At 39.2% G+C, this 22169-nt stretch overlaps 1 protein-coding gene across 1 annotated transcript; it reads left to right on the top strand.

Moving 5' to 3' along the window:
- The first annotated feature begins 366 nt into the window (after positions 1-366).
- Positions 367-21779, top strand: ube2l3b (ubiquitin-conjugating enzyme E2L 3b). The gene is made up of 4 exons (XM_055024921.1): positions 367-442; positions 15881-15976; positions 16058-16244; positions 21103-21779. Exons 1-4 carry the CDS (start codon positions 416-418, stop codon positions 21255-21257), a joined length of 465 nt encoding a protein of 154 aa, XP_054880896.1. The 5' UTR covers positions 367-415; the 3' UTR covers positions 21258-21779.
- Positions 21780-22169: the final 390 nt, after the last annotated feature.

The raw sequence follows: 22169 nt of genomic DNA, 5'->3' as shown, positions 1-22169 counted from the left end.
GATTTCCACCTATTTTGATGGGGAAACATCTTACTGGTTTATGTAGTTGGTGTGATTCTGTTGAAACAATGGAACATGTTTTTATTAGTTGTAGAAAATATAAAAATCAAAGAAAATTCTTAATAACGGAATTAGGTTTTAATAGGGAATTGAAATTTGAGAACGTGGTTGGTCAATTAAATAGTACTGAGGGGGAAAAGAAGATTTTTCGTTTTTTAAAAAACACGGGTATCATTATGAGAATATGAGATATAGATAATAGGATCCAATAGATGACAGTAGTGCAACAGTAATGGATGCAAGCTGCCGTTAAAATCTAAAGAAGAAGAAGCAGGAGGAGGAGGTGGAGGTGGAGAAGAAGATTTTTGGGGCAGGGGGGCGCTGTGCATTCTGGGAACAACACAACGACTTCAAGATGGCGGCGAGCAGAAGGCTGGCCAAGGTAAACGTTTCCGTTTGTACTCTGATTCTTTCTTCTTAATATGTAGATGCCTTGTAGGGCCAAACTTTGTGAACACATTGTGTCTAGGAGCATAGCAGATAATGAAACAGTTGAATGCTGTACTGACTGTCTTAATCTTTAAACCTTCGGTTTACGAGAGGTCATGCTGGTCGTCCAGCCAGGCAGGAACGTTGTGGAGGCCAGTAAATTCATAGTTCGCTCTCCTCAGACATCCAGCTTATTGATTATGTATACGATTGGTTATCGATTGACACAGTGCTTTGATTAAAGAAGTTGTGGAAATTTGGGAAGATTTATGCTTCTTTTGTCCAAAGGTATATGATTTAAGTGCGTGACTGGTCAGGCAGTTTATTATTCTCAGATGGTAAAATAATTCAACACTCGATCAAATCCTACAGGATTGTTATTATTGTGAATCCTGGTTAGGAAGTTTAACATTACGGAAATGAACTTCCATTTATTTATGTTTTCGGTTGAGTTTTATTTAATCGACTGTGATGCACTTCGTTTTACAAAACACTTGTTTTTCAAAAATGCGGTCATTTTGTATTGAGAATCACAATTATCAGTCACTTGATGAAGTCACATAAACTCTTATTACCTAGGAAAATACCAAGATAAAATCTATTCATACTTTTTAATCCTCCAAAAGACAAAATAACCCAAAAATTTGATTAATATATAATTTTTGATGCGTTTCAGTTGTAACATGAAAACTGACAAGACCGAAATTATCATAACATTTGCTTTCTTTAATTCCAAGATACAACTGAGCATTAAATTTACTTTCAAACACACCTAAACATTCAATTAATGTTCACACCTGTCGAGAGTTGTGAAACAGGATCAACAACTCTGGTAGGGATGCACAATATTATCGGCATGGTGTCTGAATCGGCTGATATTGGCTGTAAAATTTTATAGTGGACATTGGCCATTGTGTCAAAAATAATTCACAAATATAAAGAGGTTGTTTTTATATGACAAAGTAGAAACAATAAGTCCTGCAAAACAGCAAAACATCATAAGCTGTTAAGTATAAATGCACGACTGATGTGCTTTTTGCTTGTGAACAAGTTGAGTTTAGTTTTGCACTGTTTGAGTATTGTTACTGTCTTAGAGAGCAGATGTTATGAATAAGTTTGACATTAAATGTAATAAGTTCTGTGTTACATCATTTCCAGCCTTCTTTTTAGTATTTGCATTTAATAGCAGGCTAAACTGGCAAAAAAAAAAAAAGCAGTATTTTAATTACACAGTAGATAAAGTCATATCATTTCAGTATGTAGGTATGCCCAGACTAGTTAACATGACCTTTGAAGATAAACAGTTTTCCTGGAACAGTGAGTTGTTTTTCTGCCATTCGCACATCAAGCAGCTTACACGAGGATGATTGACAGGGCTAAGACCTTCCTCGTAGCTCTGGTTGTTTTTGACGGGGAGCAATGCAATAGTACCATTGGAAGGAGGTGGAGGAGCTTGATTTTTCCCCCCCACAGATTATCTGTCTCATGCTATCAAAACATGGGGACATTTTTGAGAAATAGTAAAAGACATATTTTTAATAAAAGTTATATTATGATATTATATTGCTACTCTTACTTGAGCAAACTTTCTGGATACCATAATTGGACCTGCTGATTCTTCTTTGGTGTGGTTGAGTGCCTTTAGTTAATTTTAGTTGTATATATTATTATTATTATTATTATTATTGTGTGTTTGTTTATTTTATATTGTATATATTTGACTTTTTGCACAGGAGTTGCAATAGAAATTTCGTTGAATCCTGTTCAATGACAATAAATACTATCTATTCTATTCTATTCTATTCTATTCTATTCTATTCTATTCTATTCTATCAGTAACTTCACTGAATGAAAACAAATATGCTTTAAATCAGTGGTTCTTAACCTTTTTTTGTGGTACCGAACCCACCAGTTTCATATGCTCATTCACTGAACCTTGTTTAGTGATAAATAAAATATTTTTTTTTCAAGGTGTACAAATGAGCCATGTATGAACATCATCTTGCTCAAAGAACAAAACCAACACAGTGCATGAACTCACAACAAATTTTCTGGCCCCCAAAATATATTTCGACCCTATAAAAAAATGTAGGCCTTTTTTTTGGTATTTTACTAATTAAAACTAAATATGGATTTTTAAAGAACTTTTTTTGTTTGAAATTTAATTTGTCTTTTGTTGTTTTGAATCCACAAAATACCTTTTTACTTTTTCCCATCTCCATGCATCTTCTAGAAGTGTTACCTTAGTTTTGCCGGTGCGAGTCTGGAGTTGCTCAACTTGGCATTGCCTATCATGCAGATTTGGACGCTGACTCTCATCCCGTTCCGTTATACATGTGAATCCATCTTGTACATCAGGGGAGCACAAACATTCTGAGACCAAGATCTACTTTTTCTCTCACCAGCCAGCTGAGATCTGTCTCATGACACGAAGACATACAAATTGTAAATTAAATCCTATTGACTTATTTTCTATGCGAATATACGTCAGTTATTATCAGAAATGATAAAGTCATAGAAAACTTAATCTGGTTTCTTCCTCAGTAAGATTCTGAAGTTACTGGTTTCTGAGTCAGAAGCTGGTTGCAAACCTGAGGCCAGCAGGTATCAGTCAGTTATGGTAGATCTGAAATTTGGTTTGATGACGTCAACATGAGAAACTACAGACTGAAGGGAGGAACCAAAGAGCACTGTAAAGGTAAAGGCAAATCTTCTGAATTTCAGATATAATTAATTTAATTTCACATAAATAAATAATGTGAAATTAATTAATTTCACATAATTAAAATTATTAAAGCACAATTTATTTTCACATAATTAAAATTATTAAAGCACAATTTATTTTCACATAAATTATGTGAAATTAAATTAATTAATATTTTAATTTAATTGGTAAAAGCTATTTGTTTAAAACTTAATCATATATATTTGGCCTATTGCTTGGTTATGACACGTTGATTGCAAATGAACGAGGTAATTAGTCCAAATTTGTCGTTTAATGAACATTCAGAAACTACAGCGGCTGTGATTACAGCGAAGGTAAACAAAGGTGAAACTACTCCAACAGGTGATCAACCCAAAACCTTTTTACTCTCCATCTCTCTTTTGTTTTAAACACATCCGTTGCCATGGCAACCGCCTGCGCCCCGCAAGCCGAACAAAGATTACGTTAAAAACATAACATTCAGTCTGTTACGATATCAGGTTTCCATGCTTTATATTTATGTCTCGATTATTAATAAGCCTCTCATGAACACAGCAGTGGTTGATTAGCTCATTTAAACTTCTGCTCTGCTAGTCAGTCGGTCTTTGAGTTCCTTTTTATTTGTTAATGGATCTGAAACGCCCTGAATGTGCAATTGATTTTGTAAAATTCGGCTTGATTAAAGCGGAACTCACAAATACACTCAAGGGTGATCTTGTTACAGAAAATCAGGTAAAATGTGTCACATAATTTAGTTTGATAAGAAATATAAATATCCAACCACTCAATAATAAATTTATATTTTTAGCAAAATTTATTCAGAAAACCACAAAATTGAGAATGAATCATAGTTATTCTGATATGTAGCTCAGCAAACCAAAAAAAAAAAACCCTCAAAAATAATTATACGTCAGATTCCAATACTCGGTTTGAGTCAGCAACCAACCTTACAGTAAATAATTAATTGTCCAAATATCCCTGTTCTTTTCTTATGAGAATTTTGTCCGAAAAAGAGTCCCATATCCTCAAAAATCAAAACAACGTCCTGGAAGCGTCTCTCCTTTTAATCCAAAGTTTCTATCAAAAAAAAAAAAAAATCCAAAACGTTCAAAACCCCCTAAAAAAGATGAAAAAAAAAAAAAAAAAATAGTGGTACCACCAAAAAAGGAAAGAAAAGTCCGGATCTCAGCGGGAGCGTTTTTTTCCCCTGGCAAGAGGACGCCGCCAGTGTGGCGTTCTCGCACTGGTGGCGTCCTCTTGCACTGGGCGGCGTTTCCTGGGTGCAAACTCTGATCCAATCCTGCGGCGCTGGGGCGAACTTTGATCGTAGTTTTATGTCTTTTCTTAGATTCTTTTTTTCTTGTTTTAAACTTCAATCGAATCAAAAAACTCGCTGCACAGATCTGACGTTGGTGATTGCGCCGCTATGCGCCTACGCGCACGGCCCTTTTTAATTACTAATTTTACACACGCCTGAATTGAACATAATTATCTACCCAAAACAGTTTTTAACAGTGGAAATTCAGAATAATTTTAACAATGAAATCACAACTGTTCTACAAGACAGTTTGCTACTTTAATGTATTTATTCAGAAAAAACAAACAGTGGTTATGTTACAACACCTTGTTGAAACAATAATTACTGATTATTAATTTCAACACGTTTTGTTGATTTGTTTTTATTATTGTTATTCTTTAATGAAGCTACAAAGGTTTTGGATCTTGGTGAATATTTTTGATAAGCCTGTCAGAAGAAGAAGTCCTGGCGGCCTTCAAGTTTGTCACCTACTGCCAAGATCGACTCAAAACCTGATCGACGTATTGAGCTCCCTTGTTGTACATATGCATCCGACCACTTTCTTTTTTTGCTCGACATGTTTAGTATGGATTCAAATTTTGAGAGAGAAACCACGACATACAACTGCGCCCACTAAATTCCCCGCAGCACTGATTGGCCGAGCAATGTCACGTGATCCTCTAAAGCAAGTGATGGCCAAGCTGGGCAGGTCATCACGACTTTACACAAGTGTGTCTTTACCTCTGCGGCAGAGGCTCCGCCAAACCCCTGAGACTGACTCATCGAACCCCTGGGGGCTCCATTGAACCCCGCTCCCCAGGTTAAGAACCACTGCTTTAAATACATATTTCGCCAAATATGCATTTATTTGCTTACAGTTTGTTAATGTGAGACCGCTTCTTTAAACACACGCTTCTTCATTTTCTATTTGCTGAGCTTGTTCTAAATGTTTCATGGTGTCAAGAACAATTGTATGATGCATCATTGCAAAGCATCAGGAAACAAGTTTTGTTCCAAACTAACATAAGCATTGCGATAAACTCAAGGTTCAAAATCACTGGGGAGAAAAATAATTGGTGATGACATCAAGGATCTCTGGGCGAGTGTTGCTCTGCTGGCCTGAACTAGACTTGATGTTTCAAGGAAAACCATTGTGAGAGCTATTTTTTTATTGCATGTTACTAATGTAGGTTTAAGATAGTAGTAGTACTAGTCAGTAGGGATGTGCTATATAGCATAAAATTCATGTCACAATATATATTGTCGTGGGTGGCGGTACTAACAATATATATCATATGACATGATTTGTGTAAAATTTAAAATAGAAACTAAAAAATTTGCATGCTATTTGTGTGGAATTTATATTTATATGTTACAACTCGTTTATAACCGGTTTTTGACGATGTTTGTACAGTGAACCCTCGTTTTTCGTGGGGGTTATGTTCCAAAAAGAACCCCTGATAGACAAAATCCGTGAAGTAGTAACCATTTTTTTTACTATTATTATACAATGAAATACTCCATAATAGGTTGAAACCAAAGAACAAAACCTGTAAAATAATAATTTTAATCAATACGAAAAGAAGGCTTCAAATTGCGGAGAACAGCACCGCCCCACAGAGACCCGAGTCATTGGATTAGAACAGGAGAAAATGAAAAATGATTTTGAAAAAAAAATACAAAGTGCAGTAGGACAAATAATGACTTGCATGTATTGACTGCTCTTCTGACTGAGCCGCTGCATCCTGACTCTGCTCTGTGGTGTCTTTTTTTCTTCAAAAGCCCGGTGTGCAGGTGTGTTTTTTCAAGAGAAGAACATAGTTATAAGTAGTTGTCGCTTTTTTTTCTTCTGGGCAAAAAGATTCTTATAAATCGACATGGCACCATCCATTATGTTTGAGTAGCATGTCTAGAAGTTTAACTTTTTCTGCGATAGTTAGCATCTTCCTCTGCCTTTTGTGCCTGACTGCAAGTGCCTTTGTCGTTGCAGAACGTTTTGTTAACATTATGGGTTTTAGATACTTGAAATTGCAAGAGAATTTGCAAACTTAAATTTAGCAAGCAGTTTTACGTACGTATACATATTAAACTGCAACTTTATAGACACACAGGTAGAGAAGAAGTGGAGAAACTGTTTAGCCAATCAGGACTGTGGAAAAACAAACTGCAGAAAAAATCTGCGAAGCAGCAAGACCGTGAAAGGTGAACCGCGTTATAGCGAGGGTTGACTGTATTTAATGTTTGTCATTTTTGTTTTATGTTGCCTAACATTACCAGATCTCCTTTAAAAAAGTTTAATTTAAAGGGAGACCCAGCAATGATATGCAGCAGCATAATCTCAATGATGACTACCTGGTTAAATCAAAGCTAAAACAATATTTCTATATAGAAACATAATAATTGCATGAATGTCTGTGTCAAATCCAGCCTTTTCCTTTCTTTTGTGATTGGAAATTGTAGTCAGCTGCTCAGCTAACTACATGTGTCGTTTTAAGATAGTAAAACAAATTGCTTATATTTCCTAACTTCCCTTTTATTCACCTGCTTTTTTAATGAGCTCTTCCCTTGTGCTTTCAGCCGCACTGCTTCCTGTTGGCTCTGTTTTGATGCAGGCCAGTTTCATCATCAACAAGCATTACCCCAGTTGGGGGGGGCAGATGGCAGAACGCTATTGTAGGACAAATTTTAAGCATTTCTACTGTATGCCGTTTATATTGTGCATTTCTACAAGTGAGGCAGTGTAGCCATTTTAATTAAACTGCAGTCCTCTGACCCTTGAGGACTTGAGTTTGAAACCCCCAATGAAGAGGTTAATTGTTCATAGAGTGCTCGATCCATGCATAGAAATTTGAGTGGAAGGAAAGAATGTGGTAGGAGAGTGCACCAGGAAAAGTCCTTTTAAGAATCTGGGGGAGCTTCACAGGAACACACTGAGGTTGCAGCACAAGAGTTCCTACAGGAATGGATTAAGTGATGACCAAGGTTGAGGCTGAATGTTTACCTTAGACAAATATTTTAGGACATTGTTTTTTATACACTGTAAAATGAAAAAATGAATGAATATATAGTCAATTACTCAACCAACACTATTCTTAGTATTAAACTAAGATGGAGTAATAATGGTCATCATACCATCCACAAACGCATCACCTGTACCCCAACCAGAAACCCTGAATGAACCGAGATGTTCGTCTCCTGCTGAAGGCCCATAACATTGCCTTCAGGTCAGACCTACAGCACAGCCAGGGCTGAGCTGAAGAGGGGAATCAAGAAGGCCAAACACCACTACAAAAGAAAGAAACTCCAACCCCTGACACATGTGGCAAGGCCTTCAGATTCTCACAGAATACAAAAACTCCAACACCTCCCCCGCCTCCTCTGATGTCTCCTTCCTCAACGAGCTTAACAACTTCTATGCTCGTTTTGAGAGAGGGAACACTACAACTGCAATTAAGACAGCCACCACCCCAGATAAACAGTCACTGACTCTCCTCTCCACTGATGTAGGAGCGGCTCTGAGCAGAATTAAATCCCACAAGGCTGCAGGTCCTGATGGCATACCTGGACGTGTCCTCAGAGCGTGCTCTGGGGAGCTGGCAGGAGTGCTGACGGACATTTTCAACCTGTCCCTGGCCTGCGTCGTGGTACCGACCTGCTTCAAGTCTACCTCCATCGTCCAAATTCCCAAGAATTTCAACCCGTCCAGATTCAATGACTATCGCCCGGTAGCCCTCATTCCCATCATCACCAAGTGCTTGGAGTGGCTGGTCCTAGCTGGTCCTCAGATCCTGTCTCCCCCCCACACTGGATCCCTACCAATTTGCATACAGGCAGAATAGGACCACAGAGGATGCAGTCTCCATAGCGCTGCACTCTGTCCTTTCTCACCTGGACAACAAGAACACTTACGCCAGAATGCTGTTCTTAGACTTTAGTTCAGCATTTACCACTGTCATGCCATCACAACTCATTGCCAAACTCACAGACCTCGGCATCAGTTCACTCATGTGCAACTGGTTGCTCAACTTCCTGACCAGTTGACCCCAACACGTCCGGCTGGACAATCACTTCTCATCCATCATCATCTTAAACACCGGAGTGCCACAAGGCTGTGTGATGAGTCCCTTCCTCTATTCTCTCTTCACCCACGATTGCAGACCTGTCCATGGCTCTAATACCATCATCAAGTTTGCAGATGACATCACGGTGATCGGCCTCATCAGAGACAACGATAAGGCCGCCTACAGGGAGGAGGTGGACCGTCTGGCTGAGTGGTGTGACAAGAACTACCTAAAGCTGAACACCGAGAAACCAAGGAGCTCATCGTGGACTTCAGGAGGAACGCTGACCTGCACCCACCCAACCACATCAAGGGAACAGCGGTGGAGCATGTGAACAGCTTTAAGTTCCTGGGAGTCCACATCTCTGAGGACCTGACCTGGACGACCAACTGCTCCAAACTTGTCAAGAAGACGCACCAGCGCCTCTTCTTCATCAGAACCTTGAGGAAGAACCACCTGTCCTCAGCGATCCTCACCAACTTTTACCGCTGCACCATTGAGAACATTCTCACCAACTGCATCACAGTTTGATTCAGGAACTGCTCTGTCTCGACCGGAAGGCTCTTCAGAGGGTGGTGAAAAATGCCCAGCACATCTCCGGGGCACCGCTCCCGGCCATCAATGACATCTACTGGAAGCGGTGTCTGAAAAGGGCCGGGAAAATCACCAAGGACTTCACTCACCCTGCACACACACTCTTCTCTCTCCTGCCCTCGGGGAGGCGATACGTACCAGAACCTACGTACCAGAACCACCAGGCACTGGAACAGCTTCTTTCCCACAGCTGTCACGCTCCTGATCGCCTCCTGACACAAACTATAAGGACTGTACCTCCCCATCCTCGGACTGTTCCCCTCACACACATACATGATCTGTATACAATCTTTATATAATCTGTAAATCTAATTTGTCATTATTTAGCCTGTATTATAAAACAACTAATATATAGACAATCCATTCTTCATATTGTTGTATATTCTGTATATTCTGTATAATCTGTGTAATTTGTATAATATGTACATAGCTCTCATATTAATATTTATAGCTCTCATATTTATATTTATACAAAACATTTTATTTTATAGCATGTCACTGTTATTCTCTGTTTATACACCAAATATTTATATTCTTCTGGATAGATGCAAACTACATTTTGTTGCTTTGTACTTGTGACAGTGCAATGACAATAAAGTTGAATTCTATTCTAAATAAGTAAAATAATTTCCTTGTTAATTTTTTTGTTATAGGCATTGATACAAATTTCCATTAGGTTTATATTTTTGCCAGTAATTGGCTTAATTTTTAAGTCAACATTTCTTATTTGTAAATATTGATGGAAGTCCTGTTTGTCTAGAGAATATTTTCTCTTGAGTCTTTCAAAATCAATTAAGATTTTGTTGTTCATCGTTGTGCAGAGAGCAGTAATTCCTTTGGTTATTCAGTCTTTAAACCTGCCATCCAGTTTCTGTGGTGTAAGGTCTCTGTCATATGCGATCCATTTTACAGCAGCAACATAGTATAGCAGTTTGGCAATATATTCCTTTTAACCGAGTCAATTCTAGAGCTAAAACTTAGAAAAGAAATTCTCATTGTGTCAAGCTAAGGGTTATCTGTTTTGGATTTTCTTTGGTAAAGTATCATTGTAAGACAGCAACTGAGTTTTGTTGGACTTTTGATGTTTTACGTCCATGTTGAATGGAATGGATAGACAAACAGTTCGATTGTCATCAAGTACTGCTAGCACTGTAAAGAAATGTTGGGATCTGGCACTGCTGCCAATTTATCATCAGAATTTAAGGTGATTTTGGATTGTTGTGAACTCGTGCATAAGTGATCTGAGCGTTGTTTTATGGGACAACGCTCATAATGTGGCCAAAGTACTTTATGATGCAGACTTGTAAAGTTTACCCTATTTGGCACACACTTCAACTGTCAAGCAAGGAGAGCTTTGTATTCATTCTGGATACACAAAGGAGAATTTTCTGACATTTTAAGCATTCATTGCTTGCTTATTCCTCAGTCTACAACATAGAAAAATACATACAGGAGGCGAGTACAACAAGACTTTTCAATGCGATGGAACAAGATGGTCTACATGCTGCAGTCTGTTGGAGCAGAAACATGCTGTTAGCATGTATGCTACCGAGCACGAGTTACCAGCCACACTCACTGAAACCAGTGGGAACTAATGGCCAATGTTCTGAACATCCTTGCACCTTTTGAAGAACTCACGGAGGAGATTATCTCAACTACAGCAGTAGAGATCATCCCAAATGTCATTGCACTCAAGCAGCTTTTGCAGAGGCAAACAAGCACGATTGGTACTGCCAAAGCTGCGCTACTCGAGGCTGTTGTAAATAGATTCAACAACAATGAGTATGAGCCCTTCAGCTTGACCACTATTCTTTTTCAAATTTTGTTTTTGGGGCATTAGTTGTTTTTATTTAACAGTAATCTAATAGGAAGGGGGCAGGGAGAGAAGGATGGAAAGTCAAAAGAACCAAGGACGTAAGTCGAAGTCGGGATGCCCGGTTCTCTGTTTATGGGGCACTTTATGTTACCACTGCATCATGCGACGCCCATGGCCACAATTCTTGATCCAAGGCAAGTAAGTACAAATATTCTATTTTCTGTCCATACTTATTTTAGCTTAGTGCTATTTTTCAACAAACATTTAAATTAAATTAAACATGAAAATTGCTTGATTGAGATGCATTCACTTACATGCAAGTCATAAAAATTTAAATGTATGGAATTTTTATTGCTTGGATTCATTAAAATTTATACAACTCAAAAACTAAAATTTACCCATCTTTCTTTGTTGATGCAAAACAAGGTACAAGTATCGCTACTTCTCAGCAGAGGTGAGAGCTCAATTGAAACTGCTCCTTTTGGTCAAACGTACAGAGGGGGAGACCAGATGCACACCTGTGGATGGAAAACTTGTTTCAGGAAACTTTTCTGTGGTGGGACCTCCTGACATATTTGCACCTGCAGCCAAATTGTGTGGGCTACTGTTTGCAGATCTGGAATCTTGAAAGAGAATATGAATGTAGAGCAACAACTAGCCTTTCAGCTATTCAGGTACAGAATTACCTATCTGAGGTTCCTATTGAAAAGAGCCAGAACCCATTGGCCTTCTGGAAGCTCAATGGAAAGTGTTTCTCTCATCTTGCTCTAGTTGCCTGAGCTTGTTTCTCTGCCCCGTTCACAAGTATTGAAAACTTGTGAATGGGGCAGCCAAGCATTTGAAAGCAAATGCTTGACTGGACATGTAGCTCAGAGAGGAAGTTGCATGTCTGGTGAAAATGCAGAAATGTTTTTGTTCATCAAGAAAAACCTGCCACTTGTACAAGTTACTGCAGTGAATCTGTGAGAACAAACTTACCTGTGCCAATGTTTTTTTTGCTGTACATATGACAATGCTGTACACATTCTGTACTCTTTTGTTGAACATTTGACATTTAAGAACTTTGTACATTGTTTTTATATATAAAACGAACCTAAAATATAACCTGAAAAAGATTACAGGACCAAACAATTGTTTTCACAAGGAAACCAAAAACTAAACTTAACTCATGTTATTGGTAGTTTTAAGTTGTTGTGTTATGTCTTCAAAGTATTTTTTAAGCAAAATGACAAGAGGCTTAAAACGAGTCTTTAGTCTAACCTGTGTTCAACTTTTGTTTTATTAGTGTAAAAGGTGAAAGACTAAAGGAAGTGATTTTGTTTAATTTACTTTTGTAGTTTGTGTAAAAATTATATAAACTTTATTTGTCTTTGAGGCAACACAAAGGAGTTAAAACAAGTTTGTATTATTTCAAGAATATTTTTTAATAAAATAAGATTGAAACATTGAAAGTGTATTGTGACCTTTTAACACCTGACAGTATATATAAATGTACATATATTTATAAATATGTACAGATGAATACAGATGTCTGTATTCATATACAAATGAATACAAACAGGTCTGTTTTTCAATACTAAAAACCCATTTCCATGTCAATCTCAGTTCCCGCAATTTTGTTATTGATCTTGACAATAACTTCAAGATATGTTTTTTGTTGTGAGATCAATGGTGAAGGTGAATGTAAGATCTTGGGCTGAAATGATTAATCAGATTAATTATAATGACCCTCTAAGGACTCCAAGAAGGATGGGTACTCTGAGAAGTACTGGAGAGTGCCCCTCCTGGGGACTCCTTCGTTCTGCTGGGGGACTTCAACGCTCACGTGGGCAATGACGGTGAGACCTGGAAGGGCGTGGTTGGAATGAACACTCCCCCCGATCTGAACTCAAGTGGCGTTCTGTTGTTGGACTTCTGTGCTCGTCATGGATTGTCCATAGCGAACACCATGTTCAGGCATAAGGGTGCCTATATGTGCACTTGGCACCAGGACACCCTAGGCTGCAGTTTGATCGACTTTGTCATCGTTTCATCGGATCTGCTGCCGTACGTTTTGGAAACTCAGGTGAAGAGTGGTGCAAAGCTGTCCACCGACCATTACCTAGTGGCGAGTTGGCTCCGATGATGTGGGAGGATGCCGGCCAGAACTGGCAGGCCCAAATGTGTTGTGAGGGTCTGCTGGGAACGTCTAGCGAAATCCCCTGTGAGACGGAGCTTTAACTCCCATCTCCGGCAGAGCTTCGAACACATTCCGGGGAAGATGGAGGACATTGAGTCAGAGTGGACCATGTTCCATGCCTCCATTGTCGAGGTGGCTCACCGGCGCTGTGGCTGCAAGGTTGTCGGTGCCTGTCACGGCGGCAACCCTCAAACCCGTTAGTGGACACCTTCGGTGAGGGATGCTGTCAGTCTGAAGAAGGAGTCCTATCAGGCCTTTTTAGCTTCTGGGACTACAGAAGCAGCTGATGGGTACCGGCGGGTGAAACTGCATGCGGCTCGGATTGTTGTTGAGGCAAAAACTCGGGTGTGGGAGAAGTTTGGAAAGACCATGGAAAAAGACTACTGAACGGCTTCGAGGCAATTCTGGTCCACCATCCGGCGTCTCAGTAGGGGGAAGCTGTGCAGCACCAACACTGTCTATAGTGGAGATGGTGAGCTGCTGACCTTGACTTGGGACATTGTGGGCCGGTGGGCAGAATACTTCAAAGAACTCCTCAATCCCACCAACATGCCTTCAATTGAGGAAGCTGAGCCTGGGGTCTCTGGGTTGGGCTCTCCAATCTCTGGGGACCAGGTCGCCGAGGAAGTTAAAAAACTCCTCGGTGGCAGGGCCCTGGGGGAGGATGAGATTCGCCCAGTTTCTTGGATGTTGTAGGGTTGTGTTTGTTGACGCGACTCTGCTGTATCACGTGGACATCGGGGGCAGTTCCACTGGATTTGCAGACTGGGATTGCGGTCCCCCTGTTTAAAAAGGGGGACCGGAGGGTGTGTTCCAATTATAGGGGGTCACACTCTTAAGCCTCCCTGGCAAGGTCTATTTAGGGGTCCTGGAGAGGAGGGTCCGTTGGGTAGTCAAACCTCGGATTCAGGAAGAGCAGTGTGGTTTTCATCTTGGCCATGGAACACTGGACCAGATTTACACCCTTAGCAGGGTCCTGGAGGGTGCATGGGAGTTCCCCCAACCGGTCCACTTGTGTTTTGTGGACTTGGAGAAGGTGTTCCCTGTGGGGGGTTCTCTGGGAGTTTGGGGTACTGGGCCCTTTGATATGGGCTGTCAGGTCCTGTATGACCGGTGTTGGAGTCTGGTCCACAATGCCGGCAATAAGTCGTGCTCATTTCCGGTGAGAGTTGGACTCCGGCAGGGCTGCCCTTTGTCACCGATTCTGTTCATTACTTTCATGGTCAGAATTTCTAGGCACAGCCAAGGTGTTGAGAGGATTCGTTTTGGTGGCCTTTGGATTGCTTCATCGGGACGAAATCTGCAGCTCTCGCTGGAGCGGTTCGCAGCCGAGTGTGAAGCGGCTGGGATGAGAATGGCCTCGGTCTCCAAAACCGAGGCCATGGTCTTGAGCCAGAAAAGGGTAGGGGGGGGGTGTCCTGCCTCAAGTGGAGGAGTTCAAGTATCTTGGGATCTTGTTCACGAATGAGGGAAGAAAGGAGCAGGAGATCGAGAGGTAGATTTGCACAGCGTCTGCCCTGAAGCAGGCGCTGAAGAGGGCTGAGTCAAAAAGCGAAGCTCTCAATTTATTGGTCGATCTGCGTTCATACCCTCATCTATGGTCATGAGCTTTGGGTCATGACCGAAAGAACAAGATCACAGATACAAGCGGCCGAAATGGGTTTTCTCTGTAGGGTGGCTGGGCTCTCCCTTAGAGATAGGGTGAGAAGCTCAATCATTTGGGAGGGACTCAGAGTAGAGCCGCTGCTCCTTCATGTTGAGAGGAGCCAAACTGAGGTGGCTCGGGCATCTGGTCAGGATGCCTCCTGGACGCCTCCCTGGTCCAGCTTCCCTCCACGTCCCACCGGGTGGAGGCCCGGGGAAGACCCAGGACATGCTGGAGGGACTATGTCTCTCGTCTAGCCTGGGAACGCCTGGGGGTTTATTTTAAGAGATTCAATTATTTTTTTCTCCACCTATTATTGTCTTTCTAATATTGTATTCTTAAAGGCTTAAATGGTAAAATGAAAAATCTGCAAAATGTTCCATTTTTTCTTCTTCTGAATAATTACCACAATATTAGTGGATGGGCTAAGATGGTCCTTGTAGGCTTTACATCTACCTACTAAGAAAACACATGCAATCGGTGATTTCTTAATTACATATGGATAAAGCCATTACATCAATAACAGATAATGTATCTATAATTTCAAGATGGTGCTATTTTTTACCTTAAAGAATTTTTGTGAATTTTACAGGCATGTTTCTCTATCGGTGACTTTTGGTCTCACTCTCCAGAAGGGCTTCTGCTTAAACTGGGAGCGTCAAACATTAAGGGCTGGGTTCTTTTTGCGGAATCTCTTGTGTCTTGAGAGGAACTTCTTCTGTTAATTTGTTCACCGCTTATGACCTCCTCAGTTTGTTTTACTTATTTGGACAAGTCTTCTCTGTTTAAGAAGAGTCTGATGTTGTCACCAATCTGCCTTTCTTTGCTTCTTTTACTGCTCATTGTGTTTCTCTTGGCTTCTTTGACTTGACTTGCAAGCAGCAATGATGATCGGTAGTATTCTATTAGTTTTAATTTTTTTCTCACAGTCTGGTTTCCTTTTTCCACACAGTATTTTATGTGACTTCCTTAGATTGCCTTTTAGTTTGTGTCAATGTTTCTATCCGTTGATCGATCACAACGGTTTGTGTTAGACTTTTAATGCATTTGAGACTTTAATGTACTGTATAATATGTGTCGTGTTTGGTTTATTAGGAACTTGAAGAGATTCGGAGATCTGGGATGAAGAACTTCAGGAACATTCAAGTTGAGGAATCAAACCTATTGTCATGGCAAGGGCTTATTGTTCCTGTAAGAAGTTGTTTCTTTTTGTTTTTCTAAACTGATTTGCCTTAATTTGGATTTATATACAATCATTAACTTTTCTTCCAGGACAATCCACCATATGACAAAGGTGCATTCAGGATTGAAATAATTTTTCCAACCGAGTACCCATTCAAGCCTCCCAAAATCACATTCAAGACAAAGATCTATCACCCCAACATCGATGAGAAAGGTCAGGTATGCTTGCCTGTGATTAGTGCTGAGAACTGGAAACCCGCTACCAAAACGGACCAAGGTTAGTGGTACCACGTGGCAAAACTCTTTTTTTTTTTTATCATAAATTATCTGAGCTACCTGATAAAGCTTGCTGAGCTATTTTACCAATGAAATGTTCTTTGTTGTTTGTCAATGAATGCTATTTTGTTATTGTTTCTTTTAAAACACATAAAAAATTAAAGTCCGTTCATGTATAGAAATTAAGGTGCATCTGGGAAAAACCCAATTTTAGATCTCCCTCTAAATATTGTGGATTGAACCTCATCCCATAGGTCATGCTTCAGAGCATCATAATCTGGGGAATCACAACCAGATAACAAAGTGTATATCTTCAGAGATTTGGACTAACTCTGACAATTTTCCTGTCCAGAAAGATTTCTTACAAAATGACACCTCTTACTTTTAAAATTCTTAGTTAAAAATATGAAAATTGTCCCTTATTTATTCAAAAGATTTAAGAGTCAGAGTCTGTCCCTCAGATGATTTGATAGTCATTTAGTGTCCAAGAAGAAGGTACATATATTTTCACTTCTTGACTCATGGGTGTTTGTTATTCCAAATAAAGCGAGATAAATAAGAGTTCATTGATTTGAAGAGTCCAGGAGATAGATGGCAGGGAAGATTTTGAAATAAGTAGTTCAGTCGTGGAAGAATGTTCATTTTAATGGTATTGATTCTTTCTAAGAAAATAGTTTGTAGAGGAGCCCATTTTGTTCAATCATTTTTAGTCTTCTGATTTAAAGGTGAGTAGTTGGTTTCAGAGAGATTATTCATATCAGATATAGCAAAGATATCCAAATATTTAAAGCCCCTCAGACATTAGAAAGGGAGATTGTATTAAAGGTGGCAGCAGACTTCCCTAGTCTGATTTTGTATCCTGACGAAGTACTGTGACATTCTCATAGACTCAAAGATTACTGGAATCAATTTCTCAAGTTTACACATATACAAAAGTATATCATAAGCAAATAGTGAAATAATGTGACCCATCTATATTAATTCCACATACATCAGTAGTAGTCCTGTTTATCCCAACCAGAGGTTCAATAAGCAATGTAAACAATAAGGGTGAAATTTTCACATGGAACTTCTCTGACACCTGAAATTCAGTTGCTTTTCAATTCTGTCAAAATCCTTCTCTACATTAATGGTGGCAATTAATGGTGGCTTTATTAGTATTAATATACTGAACAACTTTAAGAACATGTCAAATATTGTTTTTGTTTTATAAATCCTGCCTTATTTGGTCTATTATTTCAGGGAGGATGTTTTCCAATCTCCAGGACAGTTCTTTTGCTATAATTTTGTACATGAAGCAAACTGACAGATCTAAAGGATCTGTTTCACCTTCTTTTAAAAGCAGATTAATGGAGGCATGTCTCCATGAGGGGACTGCCATTTTTCAAAAATGTTAACAGCAGGCATAAATATTGATTGAATATCTGGCAAAAATGACTTAAAATTTTTGTGGAAACCCATTCGGGCAAGAGCATTTTCCATTTAGCATTCATTTTAATTGCTGCTCAGACCTCCTCCAAAGTAATAACGCCGTCTGAAACGGAGCAATACTCTGCAATAGTAGATAGAGATACACTTCTCAGATAAGAGGACATATCTGCTGGATCAGTTATAATTGTATTTAGGAATATTTAAAATTGTGGAGAGTTCGGTTGATAATCATTGGGTCACATATAGTGTTTTTGTTCTGCATTCTTACCATATTAATTAAATGGCTATTATCTTGATTTTTCCTAAGTTTGGAAAGCATTCTGCATTCATTGCCAAATTCACATTAACAATTCACATTGTACTGATCCTGCATATGCTCCCCTCAGCAGGAGAGTAATCTTGGAGAAGCAGGGTTATTGGTACTCAAGGTCACTGGCATAATTTAAATATTAAGACAATAAAATTAAGTACATAGTAACAAGGTGGGCAGGGTGAACAGTGCGATGATTATAAGAGGAGGATCTGAGAGAATGGGGGGGTGTAGCAATGTGAAGGAGGTTCAAAAGATAAGGAGTGGCGAGGTTGTGAACAACTTTGAAAGTAAAAGGATAAGTATTTTGTAGTTGATGGAGATGGGAAGCCAATGGAGCTGTCGTACAATAAATGTGATGTAATTGAGAGATTTCTGTAAGATGTGGGCAGCTGAATTTTGGGAGGGTTTTCTGTGCTTGGCCAAAAAGAAGAGAATTGGAGTAATCTAAACGAGAGGTGATGAGACAATGAGACAGTTTATATCTAAGGTGGGAGTAGGGGGGAGGCTGACACTGTAAGCTGGGGAAGATTCCAGTGGAGGAGTGTAGGTTGATGGTGCTGAATTCCAATTTGACAGTCAGAAATGGATTTACAACACAAGTCCCTGGACAGCCAAGGTTGTGCAGGATGCAGTGTATTCCCCATATTTGTTGCTTCATCTACCAATCATTTCTCCTGATAAGCCATCTTCAGAGGGGGCTGCATGACACAATCATGGCTTAGTTGGGTTGCAGTTTGCTAGTGAAAGGGGCTAGAGTTGTGTGAAGGTGCTAACATTTCTTGTATTTGAATCAGTATGTTTTGCAACCAATGAAAGCAAGTTTGTAACAAATGTTTTGGGTAATATAATTTTCACAGTTGTGGCCTTGGAATAAAATCCAGACTCCTCAACATCCGAGACGAAGACAAGACAGAATACAAATGCGTTTGAGTCAGAGACCATCAAAAAGTGGTCTTGGTCTCAAGTACTGGGTACCGGTATCAATCACACTGACATTGTTTACATATTTGTTATGTTTTTAGTTTATTAGGAACTTTGTTTGTTGTTGTTTTGTTTTTCGCAATAGAATCACACAAAGTGAGTAAAATTAAAACAGAAATTTTATGTTAGAAAGTGTCAAAACTTCCTACCATGTTTGGAAACTTCTGAGATTTAGAGTTAACAGCATAGAAAAAATCTAAGATGGTTGGCAAACAACCATAGATTAAACCAGTTGTTGCTGCAAACAACCTACATTTTAAGTTGCAGCTGATTTTGTTGCTTTAAGTCTTAAAGCAGCACTACTATGTATTTTTCATCACATAGTGCCATTGTATAACACAATTAAACAACTGTTACCTTCAGTTATTAACATTGTGTATATACCATACATAACTTACAGGAAATTTATGAAGCTCCTGCTCTTTCTGACAGTCCGCTTTTACCATGTCATCACAACAATAGTAACTGTGTTGGATACCAGTCATTATGTAGAAATGGAATGCCAACTGGATCCACCTGCCTTTTGCTGAAAATATTAGTCATGAACAAGGAGGCGAGAGCAAGCGATGTGTGTGTGAAACCAGATCTGTATGTAGCTTGTGCAAATCTGTATTCCTCTTGTGTGGATGTTGTTTTACACACAAGATTTTGGCTTGATCATGCCACCATACAACAGATCCTGGACATTAAATCAACTTCAGGTTAAATAATGGAGGCCCACCACCGCAGGCAAATTGTTTGAGCCAGCAGCGAGAGCTAATAAGGCAGGCAGCAATGCTGTCAAGACTGTTGGATCCCTGCCTCTATGGCTGCACTGCGCGTTTCCGACATAGGCGGATGGACAGTGGCATTTTTTTTTATGGGCAACTGCCCAGGACGGCATCTTGTCCTGCCCCGAAGGTGCCCATCCACCCATAGTGTTTTTCCACCTGCCTGCCTCTAATTCCAGTCCACCCCTGCCAGATCCATTTTTCACTAGCAAATCCAATGCGGCTCAGCCCGACTGTTCTCAGATCATTATTTCTTCTTCAGGGGTACAAATAGCAGCACCAAGCAGGGTACGGCACTGAAGCCTTTTGATTAACAGCTGAATGCATTAATTGATTGTGGACAACAGACATGCTGTCTGCTATCAGAGAGCTGCTCATACAGTGGATTAATAAGAGTTTAATCAGGAGCTGCGGTAAGAACTCTTGCAGTAACTTTTGCAGCAAAATGACTGTGATTTAGCTGACTTGCTAGCAGCTCGTTGCTCTGAAGAACTGACAGTAATAAAGAAGAGAGAAATTGTGAAGCTGTGGTCAGCTTTCTGATGGAGCTGCAGTTTTGTGCCGTCAGTGTGAAACACCGGAACTACATAATAATATTAGCAAGTGATGTGAACTTTATTTTTCCTTTGGATTAAAAACAAAGATTTAAAAATTCATGTGTGGCTATTGGTTTACATCTTTCTACTGCATTACCTAAATCCCAAACCTTGCACATTTAAAAAAAAATACCAGTTTGTTATTATATTTTTAAGTATAGCGAAGTAATCTGTGACGTGATTCTTTCTCCATTGATGAGAGTTGCTGCTCACAGCCCATCTACAATACTGAGAAACAGTGGATAATGGAAATGGTAGAACAAAACCACACACTAACCGGCTTGAGCACCACTTGCCTTATATGTGTGATTTTTGGTGTGAGGATAAAGTTCAACATACAAAAAATTGATATATATTTTTTAATATCTCATAAAAATGAATAATGAAATAGCATTTTTTAAATAATGCTATTTACAAAATATTGGATTCTCAATTAAAAAAAGAATTGAATGACAGATGCTCTGACCCTGCAGCAGCAGAATGACAGAACATTTTAGTAATTTTGAAACCATGAGCTTTTTATATTGCGGTATACCTTGAAACTCGTAAATTTACTATATATATCTGTAAAAAAAATTTGCATTTTTTAAAAAAGTCTGCATTGTATAACTAAACTCTTTTGAACTGAATTTCTTAGATGATTGTCATTTTTTAAGGAGGGTGAGGAGTCTGCATTTTGGTAGCATCTTTGTATTTGACAACAGTATCACCAGCTATCTTTAAAGTGCTTTTGATTTTAAACTTGATTTTTTTTTGTTTCTTTTCCAGTAATTCAGTCCCTCATTGCACTGGTGAATGATCCTCAGCCAGAACATCCTCTGAGGGCAGACTTAGCAGAAGAATACTCAAAGGACCGTAAAAAATTCTTGAAGAATGCTGAAGAATTTACAAAGAAACACGGAGAAAAGAGGCCCCTGGACTAATAAGTGACAAGCACATAGCTGTTTCTTCTCTTCTTTTTTTCTGCCCGACAGATTATCTATCCTATTTGCTGTACCATACCTCTAACCACATTGCTTGTTCACTCTCTTCCACACTTCCACAACAATTACTGCACCACTCTGCAGGCCTGGAGCTGCCAATATGCAGGAGCGGTGTGATAGTGTCATGCATCCGTACCCATCCAGGATTGTCTGTTGATCAGGCAGACTCCCTTCTCTCTTCTTTTTCTGTGGAAGATGATATGGTCTTTTTACTTTTAGTCTAAATGTAAAAGTAATTCTTAGGGGAACATGATGCTCAGAATAAGTCTGAGCATCATGTCAAGATGAAAACATTCAGAGAAATGTATTATTTTTCTTCCTGTTAAAAATCCTTGATTATAGATCTATAAATTATAGATCTCTTGTATACATTTTTGATGAACTGAACTTTTCATTTTGTTCCAGGAAAACAGTCTTTTTTTTAAATGAAATAAATGTGACAAAAGAAATTTTGAGCTCGAACATTGAAAGTGTATTTACTGAAATGACAACTTTTAAATTTTTTTAATACACTGTAAACTTACTTCTGTTGATGTCCCGTATATAGACAGCCATCTGTTGTCAATGCACCTTTGCAACATTACAGGAAACTTTACGAGACAAAGTCTAGTTGGTGATCAATGGGTATTGCTTTTTTTTTTATTAAGGACAGCTCCTTTTTATTGGTACTTGGTACATTAGATGGTTAAAATGAAGTACTTCAATTATTTTAAAACTGTCATAGCTGTTTTTTCCTAATTATTTTTGCTTTTGTTAGAATCAGTACTGAACCTATAGAGTTTGTCTTTCCATTTGGATTCGGCAAATACAGCTTAAATGTTTATAAAAGATGCACAAACAGTGGTTTTACAG

The sequence above is a fragment of the Poeciliopsis prolifica genome, unplaced genomic scaffold (genome assembly GCF_027474105.1).
Source record: "Poeciliopsis prolifica strain line A6 unplaced genomic scaffold, Auburn_PproV2 SCAFFOLD133, whole genome shotgun sequence".
NCBI lineage: Eukaryota > Metazoa > Chordata > Actinopteri > Cyprinodontiformes > Poeciliidae > Poeciliopsis > Poeciliopsis prolifica.
This window is presented reverse-complemented; position numbering and strand designations above follow the sequence as displayed.